Raw genomic sequence first — 16026 nt, 5'->3', positions numbered from 1 at the left:
ATATTTGATATACAGATTGATTATATCTTCTTTATTCACCATTACGAAAAATCCATCAACATAGACGTCATCTTGATATGAGTCAACGAAAAGGATGCTTTACATTTGTATTTTAATACGAAGATACATTACATACAGTTTGATCAAAAATAAGAATGCGAAAAATTAGGAAACGAAATCGACGTTTGAATGTTTGTATTACTAAATCAATTATATAACTGCCACAACAGAATTATTTTCAAGAGTTGTGCAATTTCAAAAACATTTTGTTCCAAATCGTGTATAAGACAGATAAACAACTATAGTGAAACCAGTATAACATACCCTGATAAATTCGATACCGTCTCTACTAACAGTTGTTTGGATTAAAGGATGCATCAGTGAAATCTGACAACGTTTGTTCAAAATAATATCGTTCATGATATTTAATTCCGTTACATATGCTCATCTTAAGGGTTTATACGCGGGATTGTGGTGTTAACAGCACGCTGTTTGATAAGTAGTAAGTCTAGTGGAGAGGCCCAATATCTATGGAAAAGATTTTTATATGAAACGTAATGAATCCCGACCTATTTCGTGTAGTAAGATTGGATCATGGCGGCGCTTGTTACTACTCCCGGTGATTAATCTATCCGCTGTATCACGGAAACATAGGATAACTACAATTTTAATAATCCGGACTGGTGATCGGGGAATTATCCCGACCATTTTGATAATGATACGATAGTACATACTTCAAAGGCAAACAATAGGCAGCTGGCATGGGTATACGCACGTGCATTACCCGTACAGACAGGGCGGTCACTGATTAAGGGAAGCCGGTCCTACAGATTGATAACTACACCAAACTTACTACCAGACATACTACGAAAACACATGATCGTTTATGTAAATAAAATAAACAGGTTTCTTGTTGGTAATTTGTACCAAAGATCTGTTTTGGTTATTCATTTGCAGAAAAACGTTAAGAGTGGTATTTCATTGCTCATCGTTATAAATAGCTTGTAAATATTTCTTGCTTTTTACATCAAACAAAACAGCTGTACTCGATGTTACAACAGAAAAGTCCACTTTAACATTTTCTGATCTCATTAGGGAACAGTTTCAACTGTAAAGACGAATAATCATCAGAAATTCAAAGTAAGGAGGTACCTTTGTATTGTCTTGTTGATTCAATGGAGACAACCGAACAAGGCAAACATTCACTGTACTATTTCACCATTTTTTATACATTCAGTAGTCTTCGGAGGTACTAACAAATCGATACTTTTTTCATTCACGTGTTGCTCTCTACAACATTATGATACTGAAATTACTTATGGCAATACTTATGACCCATAAACTGCTTTTGTAATTGATAAGCAAAAATTTGTATGAAGATTATGGTTGTTTCTTTTTTCAAAAGTGGTAATAATTCAAAATGAGGATACAGTTTGCAGTGTTGTCAGTAGAATACGTATGATACAACGGTAATGTAGGAAATAGAAATTGTTTGCCCTCTGAGAAGGTATTTAACTTAACTACACTATTATAGGAAATACAAATAGTGTTTCCCCTGTGAGAAGGTATTTAACTTTCCCACCTTGGCGGGTAGGTGTTATAAACCCCCTTACAAGTATCATACTGTCGACAATACCCAGGCTAAACCTTCCCGTATTGTAAATCTCTTATCATCTAACTACGAACATGTTACAAAATTGGGACATTAATTGACTACACAAATATATCGTTAAATGTTTGTCCACCACTTGCTAGCACCCCACCTGTATTTGTGATGCATTTGTCTCTATATAAAGACAGCTTTACCTTAACACCTGGCTGTGAAATAAACACCATTCGGATACAATTACACCCACAATATAGCGCTTTCATAGAGGACTGTGTCGATCATTTAACGTATATATGTGACAATATACTTCAATATCTGTATTCTGACAATAGTTCTTCAACACGTTAAACATTTCTGCTAAGTTTTCAAATAAATCTTAATGCGACATTTCACTTTCGATTTCGATGCCAAACCGCAACATCCGTTGCCATTCCCTGGGTTCGGTATTTAAATTGTTCATGTCCACGACTTTTTCCAATCGAACAGATTTCTAAACCAATTACAGGTATTACAATGTATCCTTAAGGTGTTATTACAGGAAAGTGGTGTCCTCAATAGGCCGATAAAGATTTGACAAAACACTGCTGAACGTCAAGTCCTCCATGTTGGTTTATCCCTGGTCAGCCATTGTATTCTAGCCTTATGAGTAACACAGTCAGACTAGTGTTATCGTATCCACACTAGTCGAACAATACCAGAGGACATATCCGTAATCCCGTTATCGTCAATATTTAATTTCACTAAAATGTTTTACACAAACATTTATACAAAACTATGTTAAGAAAAATTTAAAGCATTTTTGAAAACCTACTGACAATCAGATTAACGGATCTTCAGATTTTCTTTGTGTTACCTATGACATATAGCTTGAGGTAACGCATTCGTTTTGACATACTTTGAGCATTTTTGGAGTTAGTTCTTGCTTGATATTACTGGTATGGCCACGGATGTAATGACTGTTTTATGTAGGCGAGGGTCGGGCTGGACGGGTCGTCATATTGTTTCCTTCAGGCACATTGTCAAATTGTTAATTCACCCATTACATAAAAGCATTTTTCACTTACGTGTACTTAGAAGACTTTCTGTACAGTTTAAACAGGTGTTAATGCTGTAAGTTATAAAACAAAGGAACCAGTGACCGTATTTCTGTGACAACATGTAAACATGTGCATACTTGATGATACGGTCTTCTCTTCCCTGTTGTTTTCCTGTTAAGTATTGATTCATATATATATATATATTTTTAATCTATATTAATCAAGAACAAATTTGCGATATTTTTCCATATTTTTATGCTTTTAAATAAATTCTTCTTTTCTATAATACTTTCAATGAATTAACCACGCCTATGCAAATTGCTTATTTGGGATAACAAAAAGGAAAACTGTGTTTGTGTGAGAAAATTACGTCGTTTTCTCAAAAATTGATGACGTTACTCTCACAATCAAATGACGTAACAATCAATACCTGCTCACAAGGGCAGATAACTCTGCAATACGGAATATTTTAGTACAAATATACAAGAAGATAAGGAGTAATGGCCAGGGAGTCAAACGAAGGCAATAGTCGTGGGGCCATATAAGGCGAAAGGAATAGTTGACAGGGGGTCAAATAAGTCAAAATGTATAGTAGTCAGGGGGTCAAACAAGTAGTAATGGTCATGGGGTCAAATAAGACAAAATGTATAGTGGACAGGCGGTCAAACAAGGAGTAATGGTCATGGGGTCAAATAAGGCGATATGTATAGTAGACAGGCGGTCAAACAAGGAGTAATGGTCATGGGGTCAAATAAGTCAAAATGTATAGTAGACAGGCGGTCAAACAAGGAGTAATGGTCATGGGGTCATAGTTTACAATAGTGCCATGACGATTCTAGTAACGAGCTTTTGGCTGATGAAGTAGTGGATACTGCTTTGCTATATTTTTTCAGTGTATTGATACATAAGAAGTATAAGATTTAGTATATCATTCTGTTAAAAAATAAATATGTACTAGGCAATTCTGTTTTAAATCTATAAACAAATTTTACTTATACTGTTTTGTTACCAGGCTGTTGAGATGTACAGTTAATTGCATTCATTGTATGTTCATGTTTCGTTGTGTTATAATTTATCTGGTATACTAGCACTACAAAGTGTTAAAAGGAAAATTGAAAAAACAAATGTGCCACATAGTATCACCACAAAGTTAGAAATAAGCAGAAAACAACATTGCTCATCTCGACCCTTTCTTCTATGTTCTCTGCAACGGGGACAATGGAGAGTCTGACATATTTCTGTTGTCCTCACAGTTGCTATCCTTTTCCCTATTGTCTCCCTTTGCAATCGTCGTTAGTAGTCATATGATGATAATGTTACACCCATCTGTTTTTGATTGATTGACACATATTGTAATGCTAATTATTTCTATATATAGGTACACGTGAGGCTTCGTTCGTGTATTCCATATCATCAGCCGGTGTCGTTCATGCCATCACACGCGCGTGCAGCAAGGGGGAGCTGAACCAGTGTGGTTGTGACCCCAACAAAAGTGGCCACAGCGCAGACCGGAAGGGTCCCTTCGAGTGGGGCGGATGTAGTGACAACGTCCGGTGGGGGAGTTACTTCTCCCGGATGTTCATCGACGCCAGGGAAAAGAAAATCAAAGATTCCCGTGCTTTGATGAATCTCCATAACAACCGATCCGGACGACGGGTAAGAAAAATAAAACAAGGCAAAGACAATTAGGAAACATGTTTTTTTTAATGTTTATCCACACGGCATATGAAAGAGGGTCAATTATATTTAAGATCTTAACTGAGTTTCCATTTTAAACATGATTTATGATTTCGCGCGTCTTGGTCCCTACATGTTTCAATGTCATTCTTGCTTGAAAACATAAATTAACTCATCTTGGTTCTATATCTATTGTTTCAATTCCGATGACGTCACAATAGGAAATAATACCTGCCTTCATACGCAAAAACACGACATGGTGGTAATCACCAAATAAGATTGCAGTCAGGTGGATTTCATTGTTTACACTGTCATTCTATCAGGGAGGCTCAAGTCACAAATTTAATAACACAGTTCGAAATGTATGTGTACTCTTATTTTAAAATATGGAATCTGAAATAAAAAGAAAACAATAAGCGAAGGTAAATCATTTTCCCCTATCTAGTTAAAGTAAAAACGATAGTCTACGGAATGCGTCCGAATATATCGACACCGGAGCATTCCGTCCAACAAAAACGTCTCGCTTTGACAGAATTCAATTACACGGAACAATACTAATCCGCCTCCTATTGACCTACCCTTCAACACACCTACCCACTTCAATAGATGTCGTGTCCGTACTGTTTTCTTTACTGTGTAATCCATCTTCCCTGATATCATAATATACGTTTCATGCATGCCCCTGGCCCGTCTCGCCAGTTCAGCCTAATTTGTAGGCCATTTATGTCATATTACCATGACCCGTAATACTAAAGTGAAATAATTTCATCTATGATTCAATATTTTGGGTTGTTTCTATTTTTAGTGATAAAGTAACGTCATCACACTTAAGAATAATAAACAGTTGATTACCATTGCCCACATTATCTTACACACATCAAAGAATTACCATTTGTTTTCTTAATCGGTAACAGTTTTTAAGTACTGACTATCTTTATCTGTCTTCGGGATAAAAACCAGAGCTAACCAGTTCTAACTGGAAGTGGTTTAATCAGGAAAAAAACGGAAATTGAGACATTTTCGTCCTTTTGTTATAATATGATTGCCATACTCTAATACACGGCGACATTATGTCTGCCACCTACGACATAAAATGTTTGCTTTTATTTTTGCCTTTAATTGTTCTTTACATGTTTATTTTTTTTGTCTGAAAACCTAACTGATACTTATACTGCATTAACTTGCCGACATCGAGGACGGAATAGTGACGTCCTGTTACCATGGCGTTAAAAGAGGCTTTAACATTCGGAACCCATTCCTGTTTTATTCGTCGAATTTATAAGTGGGTTTGGACTATTATATCTAGTCACAAGGAAGTTCCGTATAATAGCGTACGATAACGTTATTGTTTTGCTGCTTGTGCGAAATGGACGCTACATTGCTGAATTTGGGAACCTTCTGCTTTCTCTCTTTACTGTTAAGTCTATTGACACAAATCGTTCGTTTGTACTTTGTATTATAACTTGGGCCTGCTTGATATGTCTTATTGTTGTTCTGTTAAAATATGATGAATGAAATATTATATTTTCTGACTGGGTAAGTGACAAACATGACAGCAACATATATTGTCTCCTTTCAGGCGGTGAAGCGGTTCATGAAGCTAGAGTGTAAGTGTCATGGCGTCAGCGGCGCGTGCACGGTCCGCACGTGCTGGCTGGCCATGCAACAGTTTAAGCGTGTTGGAGAATATCTAAAAATGAAATACAACGGGGCCACACAGGTGATGATCAATCAAGAAGGAAGTGGACTTATTGTAGCTAACCGGAACCACAAACGCCCGACCCGGAAGGACCTGGTATACCTAGAGGAGTCCCCAGATTATTGTTTTACAGACTCCGGCATGGGTAAGTTGTCACCAATAAAATACTCAAATAGAAAACATTTACAACCTAATATATATATCTCGCCAATTGAGATTATTCGCGCATACGATCGATAATTTTCAATAAACATAACGAAATGTCGACAATCCATTTTCGTCTGGATTTATTACAGAATGTCCATACAGACAACAGCATCAAACAACAACATCAAACAACATCATCAAACAACATCATTATAGTTTTCATGCTTGTTTATTTTGTGCCAATTTTGTACAAGACCCTGCTGTATACGTTATATCCGCGAGGGGATCACAAAAATGGACCTGCTTAGTTTCGATACCTCACATTATGCATCTGAAGTAGTTTGCAACAAACAAGAAAAAATGTGAACATAAATCAAGACTCAATTTGCCGCGGAGCTAGTGTTTCCGGTTTTGGCACGTTGGCAGACGACACTTTTGAAGGATGTAGAATCAATGGAGGTGATGCACCATGATAAAAAAAATATATCTGAAAAAAACTCCAGACAAAGATTGAAAGATCACGAGAAAAAAAGACACTTTGCATTTTAATCATAAATCGTCTAGATCGTTTCGATACAAAATACACCTTAACCAAGCGATAGGGTTTCTTCCTGGTCTGTTTAATGATAGCGTATGAGATTGGTTGAAATTTTAAACAAACATCAGAAAAAAGTAGACATCCTTGTCCTTGTGTTCACACTCTATTCTATCGCCTCTTTACAAGACTTATACAAACTATCGGTTTCACTATCGCGGGTACGCTGGCGGACATTGATGAAATTATGCAGCATCATGGGTAATTTGATCGTAGCTCAAGGATTTGTAATTCTTGCAGGGTTATTTTTAAGACGTCCGTTACTAAACTTGATTGACATTTTAACACTTGCCATTGAAAAATATCCATTTTTACTCCTTTCAGCTACAAATTTAAATTAGGCGAATCTCTTAACTTCTCAAATAGCCTCGGAGCTACTTTTAACACAGTTATCATGTATCCTTGATTACACCATGTTACGCATGTGTGGTATAAATATAAATGATTAAGCGGTACCTAATTTTGTTTTACATAAAACTAAAAGGTCATGAAGAAATTAGGTCTCTCATGATTGTATATATTGGTCTATTATCTGTGTTATAGAATAAAGATTCAAGATACCTTTAAGGTAGCTGGTGGTTCACGTTTGGTTTACACAACTGCATGTGTTATTATTAAAAAAAAATACGCTTTAAGTCTACATGCTATCAATTTCTCGTTTTGAGAAAGATCAATTTTGCGTTATTAGTTCCATAAAATAATTACTACCGTTGACTGAAATATCACCCTCCCTTTGAAAAACAATAACATTCATTATTATTCTTTTTATTAAATTGATCTACATACAATGTTTATTGTCTTGGTAAAACATCTGCATTTGTCCAGTACATAATATAACGAGAGATGAATATTTGAGAGTAAAGTTATCGGTCAAACTGAGTGAAATAAAGGGGAACATTTCTAATAGGTGGTACGAGAAATCCTCAGTCACAGCAGTTAATAAAACAGTCCGTGTGTTTGTTTGGTAGCTAAATACAGTTATATCAAGAATGACTTTTTGTATTATTTGTTAAATAAAATATTCGCTTCTGACAAATATGAAATATAACAAATATATGGAACAAATTGTTTCATACTTTTAGTAATTGTTTACTTAAGATAACTCTATGTTACAATATTTTGTCTACGTGTTGCTGTTTACTGCTGTGAAAGTATTTATTTATTATGCCGGTTGTCATGAATAATTTTGTTTCATTATCATATTGTAAATGTCCCCATAGCGAAACAAGGATTATATTAATAGGACATTAAGCAAAAGAAACTAAAGCTTATACAGTAACAAACTTCCTCAAAGATTCGGAAGCGCTCACCAACACTCAATTTAAACGTTTTCAACGTTTTCGAGGGGCAACATTACTGTTGTTGAAAATTGTTTATCAGCTAAAAGTTTTTTTTCTTCCCGGTTATTTAAATACCAGCAGTTTAGACAAATGGCAAATATAGCTTTTAACAAACATAACATTGGTCGAAATATGTTAATTCTCCATTCCATAGATACGCATTTGAAATAAAACCATTTCAATTTGTAATTTATAAGGGAATTGACCTCTTCAGGGGAAATAATTCGAATATCAGAAATTACGTTTGGACATTGTTTTTCTTTTCTAGAGCTGTACACCATTATATATGTTTTACGAGGGAAAATTCTCACAGACAGATTACTTTCCCGTAACTTACGTTTCAAAAGTTAGTTTTTATATAATAAAAACATCAAATAAACCCTGATTTATAACTAATCGTAGCAATGTACGAGACAGATTCCATTATTACCATCAGATAGGAATGACGTATTGACAATAAGATAAAAAACGAATGTCGTAAACTTCGGTTGCGGACAGAAACAATATGTTTAAATATAATAATATCAGTAGCCTCGTTATTATCGGAATGTTTGGGGTTTTCCTCAGCCAGTCTACCAAAGTTCTGCCTATCGAATTACAACCTAGGAAATTCGGAGAGAGAAATTGATTTGTGGTTCGATTCAGAATCCTCATAAAAAATGCCAGTAATAAATAAACATGAAATATATTTTCTGTTTCAAAACTGTCAATACAATGGATGGTACAGTCAAGCATGCTTAATATACAACCTCTATTAAAATGCTACATATATTCAAAGAACACTTTCACTTTTTTTTTTATCTTACCTGAACCTGTATTACGGGACCATCTGCAATAACAAACAAAAATCATTATAATACAAAAATTGATAACAAAATAAATAAATAGATAAATAAAATGAATATATGAATAAAAATAATCGATTCTTTTGTTTTGATTCTTCTTCGTTTTCCTAGTTTGTATCGCCACAGTCAGTACATCCCTATTAAAAATAGACAGATGTATGATTGAAAAATTAAAAAGTAAACAAACTAAATCTGCAAAGAAAGTGCATCATTTGACGGGTTATTTCCCGCAGGTTCTTGCCACGGTATAAACCACACCGGTTAACGACTGTCACAACTCAGCTTAACAACCTAATCACTAGGTGTGAAATATCACACTTTTGTTTTAAAAAGCAACATGCCATCGACAAAGAAAATATTTCCATTACTTACACGAATCAGATATATGATAATATACCTGTTTGAAAACACCTGTTATGTTCGACGTTCTTACTGGCTGGATGGTTTCACTCACAAACCACGATTCTAACGAAAAAACCCTACTTAGCTTGAAGCTCATCGGAGATAATAAAAGACAGCACGAGATCAATTTCATTTAGCTTCTAATAACATACACCATTTTATGACTGCCAAACATTCCGCCTTCCACACGGACACAACACAAAACGTTCATGCGCGTGATTCTGACAACATATTGAGCACGTGTACATACAGGAGAGTGGTCCTAAAAATTATATTTATATCTTATATAGTGCCCAATTACCTTCTTTCTATATCTTCTTTTTTAAGGTTCAGTTTAAATAATATTTTAGCTAACAGGATAACATAGGCAATCAATTCAAGTCAATGTTGTTTAATTTCAGTGTCATATATCACACATTACAATGGTATATTATGTAGGTATACAGTTTCACAGCCAAAAACATGAATGGAAAATGGACAGAATCATAAACCTGTACAAGTGGAGAAATAATACTATCTATCGTATATGTCCTGAGGTTTCCAACCGTGACTTCTACCAAGGAAACATTGGAGAGTCTAAAAATTGATCTGCTTCCCCTATCAAAACACTGTTCTATTCAACATAATGGCAATCAATTTGAAGGGAAATAAGTTGTTTTGACATAGTTTGTAGCGTTTGGCAGTATACATTGATACAAAAGTAAAACCAAGCAGCACACATTATTTCTTTTGCCAATGCAGTGTTAGAATCTAATGGAAAATAAGGTATTCTACACCGTAACCTAAAAAATCAACATCTGGTAATTTGAACAATAATTTAATATCCCATAAGTTTATGTAAATTCTAAAGTAGGAGTTAAATAAATTAAGAACGTCTGGTGTCTTGTTCTCGGATGATACTGAAACATATTATCAATAATTTTAAACAATCGAACAGAGTAAAATTAGACCAGAAACAGAGGGTAGTTTGAGACGGAATACCAGAAAGCATAAGTTGGTATCCCAAAGGAATAGCCTTAAATTCGAGTCCTGCGTGAGGTCTTCGAGAGTTAGAATCTTTAATATAGAAGATATAATATTTCAAACTAGTCTGCATCGGATCGATGCTTTGTAACGACGAGTTATGCTCTGTCTCTCTGTTTGTGTACGTCTTTCAGCTGTGCTACTGTCTGTGTGTTAACGTTAGTTACCCTCGACCAGCTATCGTGATGTACCAGCCTTCATGAATCCATACCATTGTATGAATATAGCTGGATGTTCATGTTTGAGTTCCATGGATTCCTTAAACACTGTTCTAGGTTTTTACAATAGTTATTAAGTACGTCTGCATATGTATTGTTTTCAGTACCATTAACTGTTACTAATATTTCTCTCACCTCAGACAGTGATATCCCACTTCATACCCCATGCTAGATTTTTCTATCTCTTCCGATCTAACTTGTACCTTTACGTGACATTTCGTGGAATTTTTACACTGTGATGTATTCATCCGCGTGTTAACTGCTTAAAATGACAATTTGCATTATAAATGTTCTTTTTTGTCATTATATTTATAGTTTTGATGTTGTTAGATATTTAATGTTGTAGAGAAAATAAAATCTACACTGTGAAATACGTTGTAATCTATGTAAGGACGGACTACATTTTTACGCGGAAGCATTCAAATGTAGCTTAAGTAGTGAAGAGGCCCAATGCGGGATACTTGAAGTTTTTAGCAAAATTGAATAGGGTTTTTTTCGAGCTAAAAGGTGCGAGAAAAAAAATCAATTACCGGTAACTGAGAAAGATCGGGTTACCTCAGTCTCGGGCTAAGATTCTGTAACATCCCAACCTCGGCTTACGCCTTGGTTGGGATTTTGTTACAGAATCTTAACCTTCGACTGAGATAACCCAATCTCGCTCAGTAATAGATTTTATTAATCTCGTTACATAGCTGTTATAGAACAATTTAAGTACATTGCTTCCTATTTAAATTGTAGATGATAAAGTCGTATCAATTGTGTAACCAGATAATATCTGGAATTACAATAGCTGTAGTCCTTATTGTAGCAAGCTAGTTTTTTTAGTTGGTCGTTTGTTCTAAAAAAATTTTATACCTGCCTATTTTATATGATATTTAATATGATTTTATTATTTATATATTGAGATAATTTTATAAGCATTCTTGCTTGCTATCGTTTCAGGGTCATTCGGTACGGCTGGGCGAGCTTGTAACAAGACGTCGATGGGGACGGACGGATGTGACATCATGTGTTGTGGGCGTGGCTATGACACAAAAACCGCCATCTTGGTTGAGAAATGCGAGTGTAAATTTCACTGGTGTTGCCACGTGAAATGTAAGGAATGTCGACGTTGGGTTGATATTCATACGTGTAAAGGGCCAAATCCCGTTATATCTCGTCCTGCACACAGTCGCTCATGGCGCCGATACAAATAACTACTTCCGGTCTGTGACTTCCTGTTTATGAAAACTTTTGGAGTTGTGCAGTTATATGTTCTAGAAATGACTGACTTATAAAGGTTAGTCTTCTTTTGTTCATCAAACTCTCGACGTGAAATGTAAGGAATGTCGACCCAACAAAATGTCAGTGGATGGTGATCTCTGATTGGTTGAGATAATTTACATTGGCAAACCAGTGGGGCGATTTTCGAACCGGATTTCCATGGAATGTGTATTTGTTACATTCAGGACCAATAGACACGGATCATATTTAAAAATGATACCCTATAGGTTGTTTTTTCTCTCGCCTATGCGTGTCTTAGGTGAACCTGTCCACACCTGTTATCGTTTCTGATAATACCATTTTATGTTTTAAGTGTAAAAATATCGTTAATGGGATTTTTCATTTATCCATTTACAACGAAATTTCGTACTTTTATACAAAAAGTAACATGTGAACTATTTCACATGATAGATGATCTAGTTTAAGGTAAACAGTGAAGAAATTAATGTAAATAGATATAAATATATTACGGTGTCAGAGAAAAGAATTAGCAAAATTTACTGAAGTTATAGTTTTGTACCTCATTGGTCATATCGACCTCATCCATTATTTATTTCCATTGTTGGACTACGTCATTACAACCGAAGAGTGTCACGCGCCCACGTGATGCGTTTAGTTAACGCCCAATTTCCAAGAATCTTATCGAAATCAAAAATTATAATTCCTGATGATTCTATTGATTACGGTTAAATGCATTCGGCCTTTCCAGTCTAAATTCCTGTGATACTGGGAAAAGTAACAAGCTACAAGCTCTGTACAATGTGTACACTCTGATACGTGTTATATTTACTCATTTCGCCGAATTAACTCATATCAGACGAAATCAATGCATGTCAGACGAAGCCGTTGTTTCGTAGTAACTCTTGTCGAACAAAGCCGTCGTTTCGTATTCACTAATTTCGCTTGAAGCCTTCACTTTGGGATGATGCTGTGGTAATATTTACTTGTTAATGTTTATGATTGCATTTTATTCAATACTTTCGGTACAATTTCATGAAAAGCAAGTTCAATCAATTGAACGGAAACACTATAGTTGTCCACGGGACTATAACAATAAAAAGCATCTGTTTCCATTTGGCGATACCTTGTTTGCCGAAGTCATTAGAATGGAATTTTTCCAGATAGTGTAAGGCTGTAAACACTCTTGTTATAATACTTCTAACGGCTAAAATTGCTCCGGCAACTTAAGACGGCATTACTCGGCAGAAAGGGAATATACACAGTGGCAGAATAGATTGTTAAAAAAATATATAAGAACTAAACAAACATAACAAATTATCATTTATCATATACTATAACATAAATCTACATGTTTAAATCTTAGAAAGAACTTAAAATCAAGACTATTGACCATTTTTATTTTGTTCTCTTGTGTTGAGCTGCTGACACTTTTCTTTATTTCAAACATGCTGCTTTATTTTATTTTATTTCACATGACAGTGTGTACATTTCATTCATAATATATATAAATAAATGATAATTTTGACATTTTGCCGGTATTTGTATTAGTATTACACATAAGCTTTCTTATGTTTTTTCCCGTTAATAATTTATTTGGATAGAGCTAAACAAATAAGTGTTTTTTTTTAAAAGTTGGCTCTAAGTTATTTTGTAGCAGTTTAAACGACTACATGTATCTAGCTCTTCTATATATCCCACTCGAAGTCGTACGGCCATTTTCGGGGCCATTTTTCATAAAACATTTCTGACTGTATTGAGATTAGTTTCCATCAAATACAGAAACCTTAATGTCGTCTGCTTTCATCGCGGCCGCCATTTTGTTACTGTAAAACGAAAGACAATTTAAAAAAACACACAAGAAAAAGTGTTGTTCAAAAAAATACAAACGGGATTTCATTTATGTCCTTATACCAAAGTGGAGAAGCAGACTGCATCATCATGTATGTGGCTCAAAGACATTGCCCTGTTAGCATTTATAACTGTGTTTCGTTATTCTGTTCTATCAGGTTAACAAAGCGAAAGCAAGGGAATCTTCCTATGTCTCGTGTTTAACATTCAATTTGGTATTTTCTATTCAAATAAAATACTAGCAGAATAGCAAATTCCGGTGTTGGTACATCTATGCATCGTGATAAAAAAGTACTTTGTCAGCAGATGCCGGCCATTTTTCGACAGAGAGGTATGAACTACCTCTTAAAGACGTGAGAACATATTCCGCATTGTGATATTATTTGTGATTTTGTTTATTTGTTTAATATTTGTATATATTTGATAATAAATTTGCTTGAACGATAAAATGCTTATCTCTGTTTTGTATATGCTCATCATATCGTATAAATACAATATTTTATTCCCAAACTTACGTCTCCATATTTCCTACATAGTTCTACGTATGAAATAATCTCTCATCTTGCCTTTATTTTCACTATGACGTATAAAATATTTATTTATAAACCTGAATCTCCGTATTTCCTACATAGTCGTACTATGAAATAATCTCTCATTTTGCCCGTAATTTCACTATGACGTATAAAATATTTATTTATAAACCTACATCTCCGTATTTCCTACATGGTTGTGTGTTTGAAAAAATCTCTCCTTTTGCCTTTATTATCACCACAACCGATATAATATTTGTTTACAAACTTACGTCTCAGTATCACGTATGAAATAATCTCGTCTTCACACTTCTAGTTACTATGGTGACCTATATACAGATATGTACTTTAGCGATATTGATATTATGCAGATTCTAAAAGTCTGCAACAGATAAGCGCTTTATTCTGCATACCCAGGTTTGCAGTGCATACAATCTTTCCGCATCAGCGTATTACAATTATTGTACGAACAGGAAAATATAGACGAGACCCGAGATGGTGAGCAGAACAATCGTAACTTATAATTCGATATTCATATACAGCAGGATGCATCGCATTACTTTAGGCGACCTTTGACCTTTAAGAATGTAATGTTGCCTGCAGATTTAACGCCTTTTTAACCAGAAACCTGTATGTTCAAGCACATCTATTGCAACTAAAATAATCTACAGTAAAATCTCTATTTAATGCCCCTTGTATGACAGTATAAAATTAAAACTTCGATACAATGCCCCGTATTTGTAATATACAGTAAAACTTCGATATAACGCCCCTCGTTTGAATCTTTACAATATTGCCTCGATATAATGCCCTAATTTGTCACGCTAGTGAAATATCGATTTAACGGTCCTTGTTTGTCACTACAGAAAAAGCCTAGTTAAAACGCCTCTCGTTTCACCATACAGTAAATTCTCGATTTTTGTCCCCTCACGCTGTATGCCATTTCGTGTATTGGCAATATATTTCAAGGTCCCATTTTCCTGTTTTTTTTCTTAACGATTTCTGTATCAGTATCCTTTGATATATCACCAAAAACCTTTTAAGCGCCATTTTTTATGCTTTATATCATGGTTCTAGAATATAAATTCAGGAAATAAGAAACAGTATGCTTCATTTTGTAATATTTTTTTCTTATAGTGAAATGTTTCAATGTTTCGTAAACGTCGGCTCAAATGTCAAGTATCTAATTTGAAAACTTGAATCTTTAATCTCGAAAGTTATTTACAGAATAAAAATGCATAAAAAATGCAAGAAGAAAAAAAAAAGGGAATTCATCTTTTCAAATTTTAGAACGGAGTTCCAATTCTTCCTAATTCCAGCCATGACATATAGACGGCTTCTGCATACCAAATAAATCCGCAACTCTCTTTATCTTAAAACCATGGTTATGATTAATGCTTCAAACTACACAGCTATTTCTGGTGTCTGACAGACTCCCCGTTATTTTTCAGTCTAGCGCAGTGCATATTCATTTATTTTAAAGAGCATGAAATATTCGTCAAATTCGTGTTAAATTCTAATAAAATAAAACAACATCTTGATAATAAATACAAGACCATAAAACCTGGAGATTTAAGAGATAGGAATACTGGCGAAGATAGAGACAATTTGTGGATATTAGGTGTAGAAGTGTAGGTATTACTTCACAGTGTTCGCTACAGGAGGACGATAAAAATAATAAATAACATATTAAAATCACATATTTTAAGAAGCTGTGAATCTACTATTTACTATATCGACCACAGGCTCATAAAACAAGTATTATTTAGACTTAAGGTTATAGCCTACCTTACTGTGCAAGTAAAGCCTCCTGTCCAAAGGCGTTTTATACC

General features: G+C 34.7%; 1 protein-coding gene across 2 annotated transcripts in view; it reads left to right on the top strand.

Moving 5' to 3' along the window:
• Nucleotides 1–14105, top strand: part of LOC110456287 (protein Wnt-2b-A-like) — a 45321-nt gene extending 31216 nt beyond the window's left edge. For both annotated transcript variants that reach the window (XM_021506937.1, XM_021506929.1), the window contains exons 3-5: nt 4025–4302; nt 5903–6167; nt 11535–14105. In XM_021506937.1, the coding sequence (XP_021362612.1) occupies nt 4025–4302; nt 5903–6167; nt 11535–11788 (797 nt within the window). In that variant the 3' untranslated portion in view covers nt 11789–14105. The remainder of the gene's footprint in view (nt 1–4024; nt 4303–5902; nt 6168–11534) is intronic.
• The last annotated feature ends 1921 nt before the right edge of the window (nt 14106–16026 follow it).

Source organism: Mizuhopecten yessoensis, unplaced genomic scaffold, assembly GCF_002113885.1.
Source record: "Mizuhopecten yessoensis strain PY_sf001 unplaced genomic scaffold, ASM211388v2 scaffold1011, whole genome shotgun sequence".
In the NCBI taxonomy this organism is placed as follows: domain Eukaryota; kingdom Metazoa; phylum Mollusca; class Bivalvia; order Pectinida; family Pectinidae; genus Mizuhopecten; species Mizuhopecten yessoensis.
This window is presented reverse-complemented; position numbering and strand designations above follow the sequence as displayed.